The sequence below is a fragment of the Pan paniscus genome, chromosome 19 (genome assembly GCF_029289425.2).
Source record: "Pan paniscus chromosome 19, NHGRI_mPanPan1-v2.0_pri, whole genome shotgun sequence".
In the NCBI taxonomy this organism is placed as follows: domain Eukaryota; kingdom Metazoa; phylum Chordata; class Mammalia; order Primates; family Hominidae; genus Pan; species Pan paniscus.
The window spans coordinates 20,999,446-21,016,489 of NC_073268.2; the positions used below are offsets into that span (position 1 = coordinate 20,999,446).

General features: G+C 51.8%; 1 protein-coding gene across 9 annotated transcripts in view; it reads left to right on the plus strand.

Moving 5' to 3' along the window:
- The window catches only part of MPP2 (MAGUK p55 scaffold protein 2), a 42,009-nt gene that overhangs the window by 10,806 nt on the left and 14,159 nt on the right, over positions 1-17,044 (plus strand). For 7 of the 9 annotated variants that reach the window (XM_055101775.2, XM_057300313.2, XM_003828177.6 and 4 more), the window contains 2 exons: positions 2,080-2,143; positions 8,214-8,332. In XM_055101775.2, coding sequence (XP_054957750.1) covers positions 2,113-2,143; positions 8,214-8,332 — 150 coding nt within the window. In that variant the 5' untranslated portion in view covers positions 2,080-2,112. Of the gene's footprint in view, positions 1-2,079; positions 2,144-4,996; positions 6,101-8,213; positions 8,333-17,044 lie in introns of those variants that run through there. The other 2 variants (XM_008953525.5, XM_034941769.3) reach the window with 2 other exon arrangements.

The window sequence follows — 17,044 nt, forward strand, 5'->3', positions numbered from 1 at the left end:
ACCTCTTTGTATGTGTATGGATGGAGGGATGGGTGGGAGGTTGGAAGAAACCTCTCCCTTTCACTGCTGGTCCGCTCGCCTGCGGACAGTATGGGTGATGTGGATATCTCGGAGGCAGAGCTGAGAGGGCATCTGGGCCCAGGCTTTTGGAAGCCGAGGTGCAGGTTCCCAGATGTCTGGGTGCAGGACCTTGGCCCGGAGCCAGGCTAGCTTGCCTGGCACTGCCGTTCTCCTGTGGACACAGCCAGGCCCCGCCCTCTCAGAGGCTTGGACGGACGTGGGGGAGCAAAGCCAGCCGATGCTGTGGGAACCGACTCCCCGGGAGAAAACCCAGGCAGGCTGGGCAAGACTTCCGAGCGCAGAGATTTCATACAGGAGCCTCCCTGCCTTTTCCCGCCCTCCACGCTCTAGGGAAGGAGGACTTCTGGAGTCTCTTCTCTGACTCTCTGAGGGAGAGCAGCGGCAGCCAGGAGAAGGCTCCAGGTCATCAAGGCCTGGGAGGGGGAGGGAAGAGATCCCTCCTCCCTGCTCTCTAGGAGTAGAGATTGGCACCAGGGGCACGGGCCAGCACAGTGGATCCTGGGCATTTCTTCCAGCCTGGGTGTAGCCTGAATAGGGGTGCCCTTCCTCTCCCTGAAAGCACCTTTATTCCATGTCCTCAGCGGCAGAGCTGGGAGGAAAGGGAACCATCCCCCTCACTTTTGTAATTTCTGTCACCTGAGCTCAGGTGACCAGCTCAGGCCTGAGAAGGGAATGGGAGCAGAGAGGGTTTTATTGAAATCAGGTACTAGTCCTCTGGGAAGAATCCTCTTTTGGGGGGAGGTGGAGTTGCCGTGGTTCCCCCACCCCCAGGACTCAGCAGGCATTCAGTCCTAAAGTGGGCACTGCCAGATGCTTCCCCCCACTCCCCACCCCTGCTGTGAGCCACTGCCTCCTGTTGTCATGGCAACTGGGAATTAGGGTTTTATCCAGCAGCACATGCCCAGGAAGGCAAAGGGAAGAAGGGTGGGGGGTAACCCCCTGCCCTCTCCTGGGAGAACGAGGGAGCCACTCCTAGCTTGGGGAGGCCCTGGAATGGAAACTGGGGCTGTAGACTCCCTGCTTGGTTCTGCCCAGACCACTTGGTCTCCTTGTGCCAGCTCTGAGCTAAGAAAGGGAGAGAGGAGAGAGAGCCAGCCAGAGGGGCCGTGGAGAGGTAGATATCACTCTGTCAGCCCCCCAGATAAATGTGGAACATCGGCGCTTTGGTAGGCCTAGGTTCCAGAAGCAAATAAAATCAATGTGGTTCTGACTCTCAGGGAACCTGCAGTCTAGGAGTACTCATGTTTTCTACTTTGGCTCAAATTCTGGACTCTTTTATTATTTTTAAAATGACTTTTTTTTTTTTTTTTTTTTAAAGACAGGTTCTTGCTCTGTTGCCCAGGCTGGAGTGCAGTGGCGCAATCATGGCTCACCGTAGCCTCGACCTCCTGGGCTCAAGAGATCCCCCTGCCTCAGCCCCACAAGTAGCTGGGATCATAGGCATGCACCACCACACCTGGATAATTTTTAATTTTTTTGTAGAGATGGGGGTCTCGCCATGTTGCCCAGGTGGGTCTCAAACTCCTGGGCTCAGGTGATTCTCCTGCCTCAGCCTCCTAAAGTGCTGGGATTATAGGCGTGAGCCACCTTGCTCAGCCAAATTATATTCTTACCCTCTAAAAATTCTACTTGTTTCCTCTTCAAAAAACAAACAAACAAAAAATACAGCAGGAAGAAACACTTTATTTATATACTTATTTTTGAGTCATAAAACCTGGATTTTCATTTTAGCTCTCCTTATTAGCTTTGTGAACTTGGGCAAATCAGTTAACCTCCCTTATCCTCCCTGGTCTCCTCCTCCTCAGAGAAATAGGCAAGTAATACCTGCTCTTCCTGCTTCCCAGGACCGTTGGAATCATTGTTGTTCTCCAACCCCCACTTTCTGGGCAGCACCTTCTCCCCTACCTTTCTGGCTCGTCCTGAAGGGGAGGCTCTTCCTATTCCCTTCCCCATTGCTTTGCCCTTGTATCTGCTCATCCTCCTCTCTCCCCTCTCCAGGAGAGACGTTTCAGAGCCCTTGCCTCCTTCACCATGCCGGTTGCCGCCACCAACTCTGAGACTGGTAAGAAGGGGGTGAGGATGTTAGCTTATTTCAGTGGTTCAGAGGGTGCCAGGCGAGGACTTAGGGGTGGGCACTTGCACAGCTCCAGATAAGAACCAACTGGCTCCACTGCTGTCCACCCTACCACTCAGCCATTCCTTCTGGCAGCTGCTGTGGCCATCTCCTCTGTGTGGGTTCCTGTGCTGGAACGGAGAAGAGAAAGAATAAGACCCATACCTGCTCCAGTGTAGGGCTGGAGCACAACTCACCTCCGTGGAGGGCAGGGGATGCATGCTCCAGAGGTGACCCGTACTATTGCTGGAGGGCAGTGGCATAGGACCAGGTCTTCAGGAGGTGGCCCCGGAGCTGGGCCTTGGAGAATGGCTTGGGGGTGGAGGGATTACAGCAGCACAGCCTGGGGCTGAGAAGTCCATAATCGCTGCCCACTAGGCCAGTATGTGCCAGAGGTGGACAGGGGGTACTGGGGACCAGGAAGCTGTGAGTGAAGGAACAAGAATACCAGGTCAGGATACCTGGACGTGGCTCTGTAGGAGGCATTAGGACAAGGGAGTGGGCCACTCAGACAAACTAACAAAGCCTCAGTGGCAAACTGCTTAACCTCTTGGAGCTCGCATTTCTTCTTCTGTAAAGAGGCTGCTGTGAGACGCAAAGGCTGTAATGGGAGAGCACATTACTTTTAGGAATAGTCATAATTATTATGCTGCTGTTGCTGCCGCTGGCACCAAGTTGTTGTTGTTGTTTTTGAGACAAGTTCTGGCTCTTTAGCCTAGGCTGGAGTGCAGTGGCGCAAGCTTGGCTCACTGCAACCTCTGCCTACCAGCCTCAAGCCATTCTCCCACCTCAGCCTCCCAAGTAGCTGGGACTACAGGTGTGCACCACCATGCCCAGCTAATTTTTGTATTTTTCATAAAGACAAAAATGTTGCCCATGCTGGTCTCAAACTCCTGAGCTCAAGTACTCCACCCGCCTCGACCTCCCAAACTACTGGGATTACAGGTGTGAGCCACTGTGCCTGGCCTGAGTTGTTATTTTGGCATTAACCCTGTGTCCTTGAAACAGTCACCTCCCTTTGAAGACCTGAGATTTCCCTAAGATGAGATGATGGGACAAGATCAGTGTTCTTAACTTTTTTCTTTTTCTTTTTTTTTTTTTTGAGATGGAGTCTCCCTCTGTTGCCCAGGCTGGAGGGCAGTGGTGGGATCTCGGCTCACTGCAACCTTCACCTCCCAGGTTCAAGTGATTCTCCTGCCTCAGCCTCCCAAGTAGCTGGGATTACAGGCACCTGCCATCATGCCCAGCTAATTTTTGTATTTTTGTAGAGACTGGGTTTCACCATGTTGGCCAGGCTGTCCTGACCTCAGGTGATCCACCTGCCTTGGCCTCCCAAAGTGCTGGGATTACAGGCATGAGCCACCACACCTGGCCTGTTCTTAACTTTTATTGGTCCTGAGTCACTTAGAATCTGGTGACAGCAGTGAGCCCTCATCGTAGACATATACATCCATGCACAAAAGGTATATTCTACTCTAGGGGCTCATGGATTCCCGTAGTGCACGCAGGACCCCAGAAGGTTAAGTTCCCTGTGCTAGAGGCCCTCTGAGGCCCGGGCAGCTGGGAACTGCTATGGTTCTGCTCTGAGTTGTCTGAACTTCCCCCTGCCTGGATGCCTCCCTCCCATGCAGCAACTTCCCTTGCTCTAGGCCCCACTACTGCCTCTGCCAGAGGTTCCAGGGCTGCCACTTTGGGTAGAATGATTCCTCTGTGCCTCCTCTCCGAGAAAGTGAAGGGAGTGAGCCAGGGCCTAAACTGTGGTACACTTGTCCAGGAAAGGCCTCTTCTCCTTGCAGTGGAGGGATGGCACCAATGTCCCCAGCTTCTGCAGCATCAGAGGGCTCAGTCCCCCATCTCCTGTCCAGCCTGCTGGGCTCCCTGGGGTCTCCCTGCCTCTTTCAGCCTGCCTAGGCCCCACTGTAAGCTGCTTAGGCATTAATTAAACCCACCCCTGAGCCTGTGCTTAATGGCCTCTCCAGCCGGGACTGCCCAGTAAACCCACCAATAGTGCCTGACTGGGGCGTAGGAGGAGGAGCAAGCCCAGCAATTTGGCTTCGTTGTTGCAGACCACTTGATGGGGGCGTGGTGGGGGAGGATGGGGGACAGGGAGTGGAGCCTTGGGGTGTGGCGGTGGGTTCTGCTTCCTCAAAGGACTCCTGTGGCTCCTGCTCCCCTTCATGTTCGAGGGGCTGCTCCTGGCTTCTCATATTCAAAGGAAGAAGTACAAAGTGTTTTTCTTCCTTCAGGCAGCCTCTGTCCTATCCTGAGCTACATTAGCTCCCAGCTTCAAAAATCTAATGGTGGATTCTGCCCCTTATTATCTGGTGGTCATTATACTTCTCACAGGATAGAGAGACAGCTGTGTCCCTGCCTCTGAGTTCAGGCTCCCCTTCCCTCCTCCTCCCCTGGGAGATCCCTGCCTTGGACTCTGCAAAGGGCAAAGCTAATAAGATCCTTTTTCCGCCCTTCCCCATGGGTCAGTATGGTTGAAGGGAGGGAAAGGGTATCGGTGTATTCCTCTTGCAGGGAGACCCCATATCTACTTTGGGTAGAGTCAGGGGCCCTTTTCCTGAGACTTGGGAGATAAATGGGCAGTGGCACTGGGCTGAGAACTTAGAGATCCTGAACCTGGCATCTCCTGACCTGCAGCCTTGCTCCATCTTCCCCTGTCACCAGATTCCCTCCCTTTTTTGGATCAAGGCTGGGGATATGTGGCTGCTTTCAGGTGGAGCTGTCCCTTTAAATCTCTCCTCCATCCCTGGGTTACTGTCCTGGTGTGTAATTCTACTGCCATGGCAACCAGGGGTGCAATGCGACCTGGTGCCACTCCTCAGGGAATGTCTGAGTGGAGGCTGCAGTACCCTGATGGTGGCCTCTTGGGCACAAGATCTCAGAGGAATGGGGTCACCGGAGTGGAGCTGAGTCCTTCCCTTCTGCCCACACTTTTCCCTGTGTGCAAATGTGCCCTCACTTTTCCTTTCTGGGGAACTGAGTTCCAAGATGCCTGACTTGCTTCCTGGGCATCATCCCCTTCATTAAGAGGAAGAGCTCATGGGAGATGGGGGAGGGGAAGAAGCTGCTGTGAGGCGAGGGGTAAGCAGGGCTGGGGCACCATCCCTACCCACAGCGATGCCACCTCCCCCACGTACCCTGCCTCCCAGTGGCTGACCAAGGGTGGGTAGGGGGAGGCGTCTGAGGCTTGAGGTATTTGCCCCATGCCCAAGTGAGGCTGCCTCCCGGTGGAGGGCTGAGTCGTTCTTGGGGACTTCCTTAGACTGAGGGACTATTGTAAAGGAAACAGGGCCTGGAGAGGGGACTGAGAGCAGAGGTCAGAGGGCATAGGGAGGAGGTGGCATGGGGTGTATTAGAGGAGGGGCTTCTAGAAAAGAGGGTACAGGGACAAGATGGGCCAAGACTTTTCTCCCTCGGGTCTCCTGAAGCTGGCTGTGAGGGGAGGGTCTCGGAGTACCGCGCCAGTCTTGAAGGGGCAGCATGCCTACCCCCTCCTCAAAACTTCCTGTTAGCCGCCTCCTCCCCATCCCCACCGACACTGACATGCTGGGGATCGGGCAATCTGTGGGACTAGGGCTCCCTCCCACCACTCTTCTCCCACCCGGGTTACCGCCTGCTCTGCACCGCGCAGCGCCAGTCAGGGCTTTAGCCAATCAGCAAGGCGGTCACGGCGGCTGAGCCTTCCCATTGGCTGGTTCCTCAGAGGGCGCTCCTCGACTCCCGCCTTCCCCAGCCCGGCCAGGCTTTGGCTGGGGAGGCGGTAGACCGCGGCGTGTAGGACACTCCGGAAGTCCCCGGGTCTGGGGGCCGCCATGGCAGGCAGCCCAGGCAGCGGGGTCTCCTTGGAGGGTATATCCCTGGAGTCTTCTGAGGAAGCGGAGCTCCAGAGGGAAGGTAGGGAAGGGCGGGCCAGATGGGGGCGGGGCAGCTGGCCCCTTAGCCTACCTTCCTCCAGCAGAGTCGGGGCATCTGGGGAGGGTGGCCTGGGAGAGGTCATCTGAGGGCACCTTCAGGAGAGCTGTCCTGGGCAGAGGGCACCAACTCCCTTGGCTCAGTCCTCCCCCAGATAACTGATGGAGGGAATCTGGCATACCCTGGCAGGAAGGGAAGGGTCCCTGCCCTGGCCTCTTTCAGAGCCCACTGAGGGCCTCGCAGGTCTCTGACCAATGCCAAGCCCCGGCCTGGGCAAGAGGGGTCTGAAGGGCAAGCTTGCACTTTTTTTCTGGAGAAGGCAGGGAGCAGGAGGAGGAAGGAGATGGGAGTCCAGGAGTCCCTGAACCATCTCTGCCAGCTCCAGTTCCAGTGCCCCCTCCTCCCCACTCCTGTTCCTTCCTGGAGGAGGGGGGCACTGACAAGAGCATTGAGAGGCGCCAGGGGTGCATCCTCCGCAGTCCTCCGTGGCTTGGGTACTGTTATGCTGATGTAGGCATGGGCGGCATGGTGGCAGAGTAATGATACCCTTCGCCCATCTCTGCCCCCAGCTGGGCACATTCTGCGTCTCGCTTCCTTTCCCCGGAACTTGCCACAGCCTGGAACTCCCACCTCTGTCAGTGAGTGAAGGCAGCCCTCACCTCAGGTCTCGGGGGCATTGTTGCGGCCCAGCTGCAGGTGTTATCGTGTCCTCCATTATGTCCCATTTCGGGCTGAGCGTTTGCTTATCCCTGTGATGACTTGGTGTGACCTCAGCCTTTGGGTCACACCAAGGCCTCCAGTGCCTGTTTCCCTAGCTCCTGCCAGCGTTCCAGGCCTCAGCTTTGACTTCCTATCATCCATGTTAATTTCTCGGTGATTATAGATCATTGTCACTCAGAGCTGAAGGCCTGTAGACATCATCTAGCCCAATCCATCCATTTTACAGGCAGGAAAGACTGAGGCCAGTGAGGGACAGTGACTTGTACAATGTCACACTGAATTAGTGGTGCTTAGACTGGAGGCTGCAGGCCCTGGCTCCTGTGTGGCTGCCTGCTTGACTCTGGGCCTGTACTCAGGGACTTGCTCCAAGTACTGTCTGTCTCATCCTTGAGCCTGCCAGGTACAGGTGGCTGAGCCCTGGGCTTCAGCCCATCTAGAGGTTGAGTGAGGAGCTTGTGGTTTTCTTTTCCTTTTCTTTTTTTTTTTTTTTTGAGACGGAGTCTTGCTCTGTCGCCCAGGCTGGAGGGCAATGGCAGGATCTCAGCTTACTGCAACCTCCGCCTCCTGGGTTCAAGCGATTTTCCTGCCTCAGCCTCCCGAGTAGCTGGGATTACAGGCGCCTGCCACTACGCCCAGCTAATTTTTTGTATTTTTAGTAGAGACAGGGTTTCCCTGTGTTGGCCAGGCTGGTCTTGAACTCTTGACCTCAGGCAATCCACCCGCTTCGGCCTCCCAAAGTGCTGGGATTACAGGCGTGAGCCACCGCGCCCGGCCAGAGACAGTCTTGCTCTGCCACCCAGGCTGGAGTGCAGTGGCGTGATCTCAGCTCACTGCAATCTCTGCCTCACAGGTTCAAGCAGTTCTCCTGCCTCAGCCTCCTGAGTAGCTAGAATTACAGACCTACACCACTATGCCTGGCTAATTTTGGTATTTTTAGTAGAGATGGGGTTTTGCCTTGTTGCCCAGGCTGGTCTTGAACTCCTGGCCTCAAGTGATCCACCCAACAGCTTGTGGTTTTCTGGTGCAGGGCAGGATCTGCAACCTGACACCTGCTTCCCTTTCTCCCTTCTCTCCACCTCAGAGTCTCTTCCAGCTGCCTGGAGCCTCCCACCTGCTCAGGCTGGCATTACCTAGGGTGGAGAGAACAGGCCAAGGAAACTGTCCCCTTCCTCCAGGATCCCTGTCCTAGGCATTCAAGGGCCTGGGGTGCCTGTGCTGGGCAGGGAGGGGAATGTTGCCAGGGAGGGGAATGTTGCCGGGGAGGGGCTGCCTTCTGTGGGACATGGGGGTGGGGAAGTGGCAAGTATTGTGGTGTGTTTTGGTCTTCTGTACCCAGCTGGTACCTATGTATCTCACTGCCCGTACCTTCCCCCAGCCATGCAGCAAGTCCTGGACAACTTGGGATCCCTCCCCAGTGCCACGGGGGCTGCAGAGCTGGACCTGATCTTCCTTCGAGGCATTATGGAAAGTCCCATAGTAAGATCCCTGGCCAAGGTACAGTGCTCCAGGGAGGTGGGCACAAGGGCACTGTGCTTGGGGAGGCACAGTAGGGGATGGGGTATTAGCTACAGAGGGCTTTGGGAATGGGACATGTGGCACAAGAGGCCCCCCTGAAGGGGATTGTAGAAGAAAATCATGCCCAGGTGATGACCTGAGTGGCTGCAGGTAGAGGGGGCTGCCCCCACACCTGTCTGGTGAGTGCGTGGGTGGATGTTTGTTGACTGCCAGCTTGTGGAGTGTGTGATTGGTGTGGGCTAGCATGCACATGTTGGAGAATCTCTAGAATTCATCTTGCCTGTCCTTCTGCCTTTGGGCGTTTTGTGTGCATGTCTTTCTAAGGTCACCTGCCATGTATCAGGTTGGGGAGAGATTCACTAAAAGAGAAAATTATAGGACAATTTGGTAATGACAGTGATAGAGGTGGATACACTATGCATTTTGGGAGCATAAAGGACAGGTGTCTAACCCAGCCTGGGGTGGGTGAGGAGGGCTTCCTGGAGGAAGGACCACTTGAGCTGAGTGGAAGAATGAGGAAGAGGGGGAGGGCATTCTGGGCCACAGAAGAGCTTGAGCAGAAGCACAGAGGTAAGAAAGAGTCAGGAGTGTGCAGGGGATTGGAAGTGCTGGTGTGAGGCTGAGCCTCAAGTGTGAGACAATGCGAGCTGTGCAAAGGTTGGCAGGTCTGGAGGGCACTGGGGGCTGTATGTGGGTGCTTGGGCATCCTTCTGTGAGTATCAGGGAGGCTTTATGGTTTTTGTTTTGTTTTGTTTTGTTTTGAGAAGGAGTTTTGCTCTTGTTGCCCAGGCTGGAGTGCAATGGCGTGATCTTGGCTCACTGCAACCTCCACCTCCTGAGTTCAAGTGATTCTTCTGCCTCAGTCTCCCGAGTAGCTGGGATTACAGGCATGTGCCACCACGCCCAGCTAATTTTGTAGTTTTAGTAGAGATGGGGTTTCTCCATGTTGGTCAGGCTGGTCTCCAATTCCTGACCTCAGGTGATCTGCCTGCCTCAGTCTTCCAAAGTGCTGGGATTACAGGCATGAGCCACTGTGCCTGGCAGGCTTTACATTATTTAAGCAGGGATGTGATGGCCAAATGTGGGTGTTTTGGCAGCCATGTGGAGGACTGTTGGGGGGTTATATCTGAAGTTGGAGAGGCCAGTTAGTGGCTCTTTAGTGGATTGAGTATAAGATGCTGAGAGCCTGAACTGGAGCTGTGGTCCCAGACCTTAGGGTAAATTGGTGGAACTTGGTGTTTGGCAGTAAGGGCTAGGGTACAGTAAGGCACCTGGGATCCTGCCCCAGGGAGTGTGGAAGGATGCCCCCTTTCCTGAGGAGGGGAGGTGGGGATGGTGCCCATGGCTGCGTTGGAGGCAAGGCTGGGAGCTGTGGGAAATCAGACCTAATTGCTCAGATTTCTTGGTGAAGGTGGAGCAGTCCTCTCCTGGGAATTAGGGATCAGAGATGGAGCAGGAAGATTCAGAAGGGAAGGTTTGACTGGTCACTGAAAGGGAGAAGGAATTAAATGGATGGGGACCTCGACTGTCCATGTCAGGTGCCCGATTTCCCAGGGTGGGGGTGACTCCATCCAGAGAGGAAGAGAAAGGAGCGGGGGCTTTGGTCCAGGGCATGTGCTGGCCTGGGGCTGTGGAAGTCGGATGCAGGGAATTGTGAAGGGAGCTGGTGAGAGAGGCTCAGAGAAAAGAGGCCCAGGCTGGAAAGAGGCAGAACAGGGAGAAAATGGAGGTGAAGGCTCGGTGGCTCTCTGAGGTCACAGAGTATTTGAGGGGTGATGGTGGGGATATAGATGGAAGAGAAAAAGACCAAGGTCAGAGGAAGGGAGGTAGGAGGTGAAAGTTTTCCAAGGAGGACAGTTCTAGGGATGCCATGATAACGTAGGGTGGGGCTGCAGTGGACAGGTAGGTCATCAGTGTTGAAGACACCCAGAAATGGAAGGCTCAGGAGTGGGATGGGCTTGTCCACACACCTATTGGCATTTAGGGCTATGGCAGGCGTCAGGGTGGGGAGAAGACTGAGGCAGTCCCCAGGGTTTTCAGTGCATGGTGGTGGAGGTGACCAGGAAGTCGGCAATGACAGCAAGGGTAGGGAGAAAGAAGGTACAGCCAGGTGGTGGGTTTTCTATAGAGCGGGGACTCTGTCACAGGCTGGCTATGGCTGGCCCTGGCATGGGATGTGGAGGACCACGTCCCACTGGAGTGGGGATTGCTGCTGCAGGGGACACCATGTCCTTGGGTTGTAGCCTATTCACATTATCTGTGGAATGGTTGAAGACTTGGGAAGATTGTTAACAGCGAAAGATGAAAAGTTGCAGAGGTTTAATAGTGGGAAGTTCTGGGGAAGAGAAAACTGAGCAGATTGGAGGAGATTGGAGAAAGGCAGGGTGCTTTTCATTCAGCAATCGAAGATCCTACTCATTTACTAAAGATAAAGACAAGAAGCTGGGAGTAGGGGCACGCACCTGTAGTCCCAGCTACTCTGGAGGCTGAGGTGAGAGCATTGCTTGAGGCCAAGAAGCTCAAGTGCAGTTCATGTAACATAGTGAGAGCTCGTCTTCAATAAATAAGTAAATAAATAATAACAATTATACACATTTCAAACATAGAGACTTCCATGAAGGCAGGAATGTTTGTCTTTTTGATTCACTGCAGTATCCCCAGAGCCTACAAAATGCCTGACACATAGTAGGTGCTCACTGAATATTTGTTGAATGAATAAATACAAAAGAGCATAAAAAAATAACAAACTCCTGAGTACCCATCTCCAAAATGTTAATAATGTTTGTTTTGACTCTTGCCACTTCTTCTTAAGAAATAAAAAGTATGAGGCACACGGTACGGTGTGGCTTACAGCTTTAGTCCCAGCACTTTGGGAGACCAAGGTGGGTGGATCATTTGAGCTCAGGATTTCAAGACCAGCCTGATCAACATGGTGAAATCCTGTCTCTATAAAAAAATAGAATTAGCTAATCATGGTGGCATTCACCTGTAGTCCCAACTACTCAAGAGGCTGAGGCAGGAGAGTTGCTTGAGCTGGGTAGGTCGAGGCTGCAATGAGCCATGATCATGCCACTACAGTCCAGCCTGGGTGACCGAGTGAGACACTGTCTCAAAAAAAATAAATAAATAAATAAAAAGTTTGACACAGTTAATGCCTCTCCCCTTCCTCATTTTCACTGCATTCCCTTCCCACAGGTAACCACTGCCTAGAGATTGATGTCATTTCATTGAATGTTGGCTTATCTTGCCTACATATGTGTTTAGCTGTAAACAATATACCTTTGTGGGATTTTTTTTGAGACAGGGTCTTATTCCATCTCCCAGGTTGGAGTACAGTGAAACAATTATAGCTCACTGCAGCCTGGAACTCCTGGGCTCAAATGATCCTCCTGCCTTAGCCTCCTGAGTAACTGGGGCTACAAATATGTACCACCATGCCTGGCTAATCTTTAAATTTTTTTGTAGAGGCAGGGTCTTGCTACATTGTCCAGACTAGTCTCAAACTCCTGGCCTCAAGTGATCCTCTCAGCCTCCCAAAGCACTGGGATTATAGGCATGAGCCACCATGACTGGCTCTACCTTTGTTATGTGTGCTTTTTTTTTTTTTTTTTTTCCTCTGGAGTCTCACTCTGTTGCCCAGGCTAGAGTGCAGTGGCGCAATCTCGGCTCACTGCAACCTCCACCTCCCAAGTTGAAGCGATTCTTCTGCCTCAGCCTCCCGAGTAGCTGGGACTACAGGCATGCACCACCATGCCCAGCTAATTTTTGTGTGTGTATATATATATATATATTTTGAGATGGAATCTCACTCTGTCACTGGGCTGGAGTGCAGTGGCACAATCTCAGCTCACTGCAACCTCCGCCTCCTGGGTTCAAGCGATTCTCCTGCCTTAGCCTCCCAAGTAGCTAGGACTACAGGCATGCGCTACCATGCCCAGCTAATTTTTATATTTTTAGTAGAGATGGGGTTTCACCATGTTGACCAGGATGGTCTCAATCTCTTGACCTCGCAATCCGCCTGCCTTGGCCTCCCAAAGTGCTGGGATTATAGGTGTGAGCCACCGCACCTGGCCATTTTTGTATTTTTTTTTTTTTTTTAGTAGAGACAGGGTTTCACCATATTGGCCAGGCTGGTCTAGAACTCCTGACCTCATGATTCGCCTGCCTCAGCCTCCCAAAGTGCTGGGATTACAGGCGTGAGCCACCATGCCTGGCCATTACGTGTGCTTTTAAATTTTATATAAATGAAATGATAGTGTAAGGTGCTTCTGTTTTTGAGATTTCTATTTCATACAAGTAGTACAGCTATCGACCTAAGTATAGATATAGATAGAGATAGGGAGATTCATTTGAACTGCGGTGTGGTGTTCTGATACAGCAGTCCCCAACCTTTTTGGCACCAGGGACCAGTTTTGTGGAAGACAATTTTTCCACGGATCAGGGTGAGGGGGGTGGTTTTGGTATGCAACTGTTCCACTCAGATCATCAGGCATTTGTTAGACTTCTCATAAGGAGCACACAACCTAGATCCCTGGCACGTGCAGTTCACGGTAGGGTTGGTGCCCCTATGAGAATCTAATGCCACCACTGATCTGACAGGAGGTGGAGCTCAGGCAGTAATGCTTGCTCACCTCCTGCTGTTCACCTACTTCCTAACAGGCCACGGATCAGTACTGGTCCATGGCTTGGGGGTTGGGGACCCCTGTTCTAATACATGAATAGAGCTGTTTGTTTATTGGTTCCCTTCCTGAGAGATGTGTATGTCACTGCTGATTTTGCTGTCTTAAAAACAGTGCTGCAGTGAACATCCTCATATCCATCTGCTTCTGCATGCATATGAGGGTTTCTCTAGAATGGGCACTTGGCAATGAAATTGATGAATATGTGCAGTTTTGAACCTCAACATCTGTAACTTTCCAAAATTGATTTCAGAGTTGGGTTTATGAGCCCACATCACCTCTGGGTACTTTAGCTATTGTCTCCACAGTGAGACAGTGAGACTCTGCTTTGTGATGGCAGAGTCTCAGAATGAGACAGCCCTCTTGCCAATACCCTTCAAAGCAGGGTCCCCCTTGATAGCATTCCTCTCTGGTCCAGTCCACTCGACAGCTCTCTAATGATGGGTTTGCTGGCTGGCTGGCTATGTCATTCACTCATTTGTCCATCCATCCATCCATCCATCCATCCATCCATCCATCCATCCATCCATCCAATACCTATTTTGCACTCGCCACATACCAGGCACAGTGCTGGGGTTATGGCAGTGAACTGCCAGATAGTTTGTTTTCCTGATGAAGCCCAAGTCTGTCTTCCTTTCACTGGACACCACAATGCCCCAGTCCTGGGACCTCACAGTAAAGCCTAATTGAGAATGAACCAATGTGCTGTGTCACATTGTAAGTAAACTCCCTTCTCTAGAACGTTTTTGGCGAGAAGCTTGTCAGGATTTTTTCCAAGAAATTCCTGGTATGGTTCCGGATTTGTAGAGCACAATAGAAGAGAGTATGGACGTTTCTTCCCCTCTGAGACCCCCAGTATGAGGCTAATGGGCTAAGGCAATCCAGTAACTTCTTTCTCCCTGTGGTTGTGAAACAAACAGGAAGTGAATCTCCATAAAGGAGCCTACCTGAGCCCACTGGAAAAAAAAAAGCCATACATTTCTTCTGTCCTTGTGTGGGTGAGCCTTTGCAATGTAAATTTGCCACTCCTCTCATCAAAGACAGTGTCTCTCAGAGCTCCCTGCATTGGACAATGGGAACTACTTCCTCCTTCTCACCAATTTTAATCATTATGTGTACACAGACAAATTTCTAACCTAATAGACAAAGCACTGTGATCAAAGATCCAGCTGCAAAAACTTGGTGAAGTGGCCCAGAAACCCACAGGAATGAAATCAGATTGGAGCCACATGTGGTAGCTGTTGGCCTCCCTCCCTTACACTGTGGAGCTGGGCTTGACTCTGTCTGGGTATGTGGCAGACAGTGTAGGAGGGGCCAGGCTGGGTAGATCTGGGACCAGGGAGGGACAGGGCCTGAGGATACAAACCCAGAGGGTTAAAGGCCCTAAGGGAAGTCAAGTCTGGCAGAGAGATCAGAAGTCCAGGCGGTTGGCTGCACACAGCAAGTGGCGGCCCTGGCAGGTGGCTGGCATCTGGGAGGCCTGACATGGATCCAGTAGCAGGTGTTCCAGCTGCAGACAAGGCCAAGGTGAGGAATCCAAGGCAGGGGACATTCAGAAATTCAGAAAAATTGTTACTAATGGGGACAGCTGAGAGGCATGTGAAGGCTGGTGTGAACTAATTCACATGAGATGAAGAAGAAAGAACACAGGGCTTGGAGTCAGAAGATTCCACTGACCAGCTTTGTGAGTTTGGTATATCTGTCAACCTCTCTGAACTTCAGTTATTTCTTATGGAGGAATTTTTAAAAAATTAATATTTCTTTATGTATTTATTTTAAAAGAAAGGTGAGGTCTCACCGTGTTGCCCAGGCTGGTCTTGAACTCCTGAGCTCAAGTGATCCTCCCACCTTGGCTTCCTAAAGTGCTAGGATTACAGGTGTGAGCCACCATGCCCAGCCCAGTTATTTCTTTTGAGAAGTGGGTAGAATGATACCTATCCCTCAGAGTCGTGGGTGGGGCTAGGTGGAGGTTATGGAAGTGTAAGTTTTTTTTTTTTTTTGAGACGGAGTCTTGCTTTGTTGCCCAGGCTGGAGTGCAATGGTGCAATCTCGGCTCACTGCAACCTCTGCCTCCCAGGTTCAAGCGATTCTCCTGCCTCAGCCTCCCGAGTAGCTGGGATTACAGGCCCACCATCCCCGGCTAATTTGTGTATTTTTAGTAGAGATGGGGTTTCACCATGTTGGCCAGGCTGGCCTTGAACTCCTGACCTCAGGTGATCCACCCACCTCGGCCTCCTCCCAAAGTGCAGGGATTACATAGGCATGAGCCACCACGCCCGGCCAGAAGTGATTTTTGAATCAGGAAGAGTTGTTATAATCTTAGCTTCAGACTAGAGTTCACAGGGAGGCCTCTTGTTCTGTGGGGAGGCTAGGGTGGAAGACCTGGGAAAGCAAGACAGGGCCCTAGAAGAATAAAGGTCTAGGGAGGTCACTAAGATAGGGGCTCTGACAAGGGGACATGACAAGCAGAGGGTGTAGTGGTGAGGCCAGTGTATCAGTTCACTTTTGCTGTGTAACCATCGTGCTGTGTCGTGGCTTAAAACAACTGTGATTTAATTCCCCTGATTTTGTGGGTTGGTTGGGTGGTTCTTCTGGCCTGGGCTTGCTTAGCTGGGGCTGGGTGGTCCGGGATGGCCTCACTCACATGTCTGGTGTCTTAGCTGGGAAAACTGCAATGTCTGGGATGGCCAGACCCCTTTCCATGTGGTCTCTCATCCTCTAGGAGGGTCTCTCATCCTCAGCCACCTTCACATGGTAGTCTCACAAGCAAGGAAGGACAAGCCTCCAGTCACAAGCACTTTCTAAGCCTCTGCTCACATTTGATAATGGCCCATTGGCTAAAGCAAGTCACATCTGTCAAACCCAGATTAAAGAGTTCCTTTACTTTCTGACACACTACTCTCTGGGACATCTTTCAGCTTTTAATTTCACTATTTAATTATGAACCAGGGCTTCAAATAGGAATTCCCTGTCTTTTGCCATGATCGGGGGGTTGGAGTGGAGGGCAGAGGGAAAACTTTTCAGTGAAATGACTGTGTAGTGTTTGCATTTGCAGCCTGCTACAGCTCTGGATTGGGAGCAAACAGAACAGAGTGCAGGCTGGTGCCACTATAAACTAGCTGTGTCTCCCACCCAAGCTTCTGGTCTACCATGAGCTTGATCCCCTGCTTTGCTGAGGATAATTTTCAGAGCAGAATGAAATGAATGGCTACCACAGAAATTCAAATCACTCTTCTAGTTCTGGGCCATGTGTCACTTAACATGAAAAAGAAGAATAAGTCTTAGCAAAATAATAGTGAGTAAAAAAGTAGTAAGGGAAATAATTGTTCACTTAATGTTAAGTGAAAAAAAATCAGACCCCAGGGATGGATAAAATCATGATTCCCCCCTTTTTTTATGTCATAGAAAATACGGCCGGGTGCGGTGGCTCACGCCTGTAATCCCAGCACTTTGGGAGGCCGAGGTGGGTGGATCACCAGTTCAGGAGATCGAGACCATCCTGGCTAACACGGTGAAACCCCATCTCTACTAAAATTACAAAAAATTAGCCAGGCATGGTGGTGCATGCCTGTAGTCCCAGCTACTCGGGAGGCTGAGGCAGGAGAATGGTGTGAACCTGGGAGACGGAGGTTGCAGTGAGCCGAGATTGTGCCACTGCACTCCAGCCTGGGCAACGAGTGAGACTCTGTCTCAAAAAAAAAAAAAACAAAAAAAAAAACGCATTTGGACAGACACGATTCCCTTTTTATTAACTATATTCATTTCAGAATTTCAGAAGTATGTAGAATACATACAGACACATTAAAACTCTTTAACTGGGAAGCCAGGGAATGACAAACACACTAAATCAAGATGGTGCTTTCAGCTGGGCATGGTGGCTCATGCCTGTAATCCCAGCACTTTGGGAGGCTGAGCCGGGCGGATCACCTGAGGTCTGGAGTTCAAGGCCAGCCTCACCAACATGGAGAAACCCTGTCTCTACTAAAAATACAAAATTAGCCGGATGTGTTGG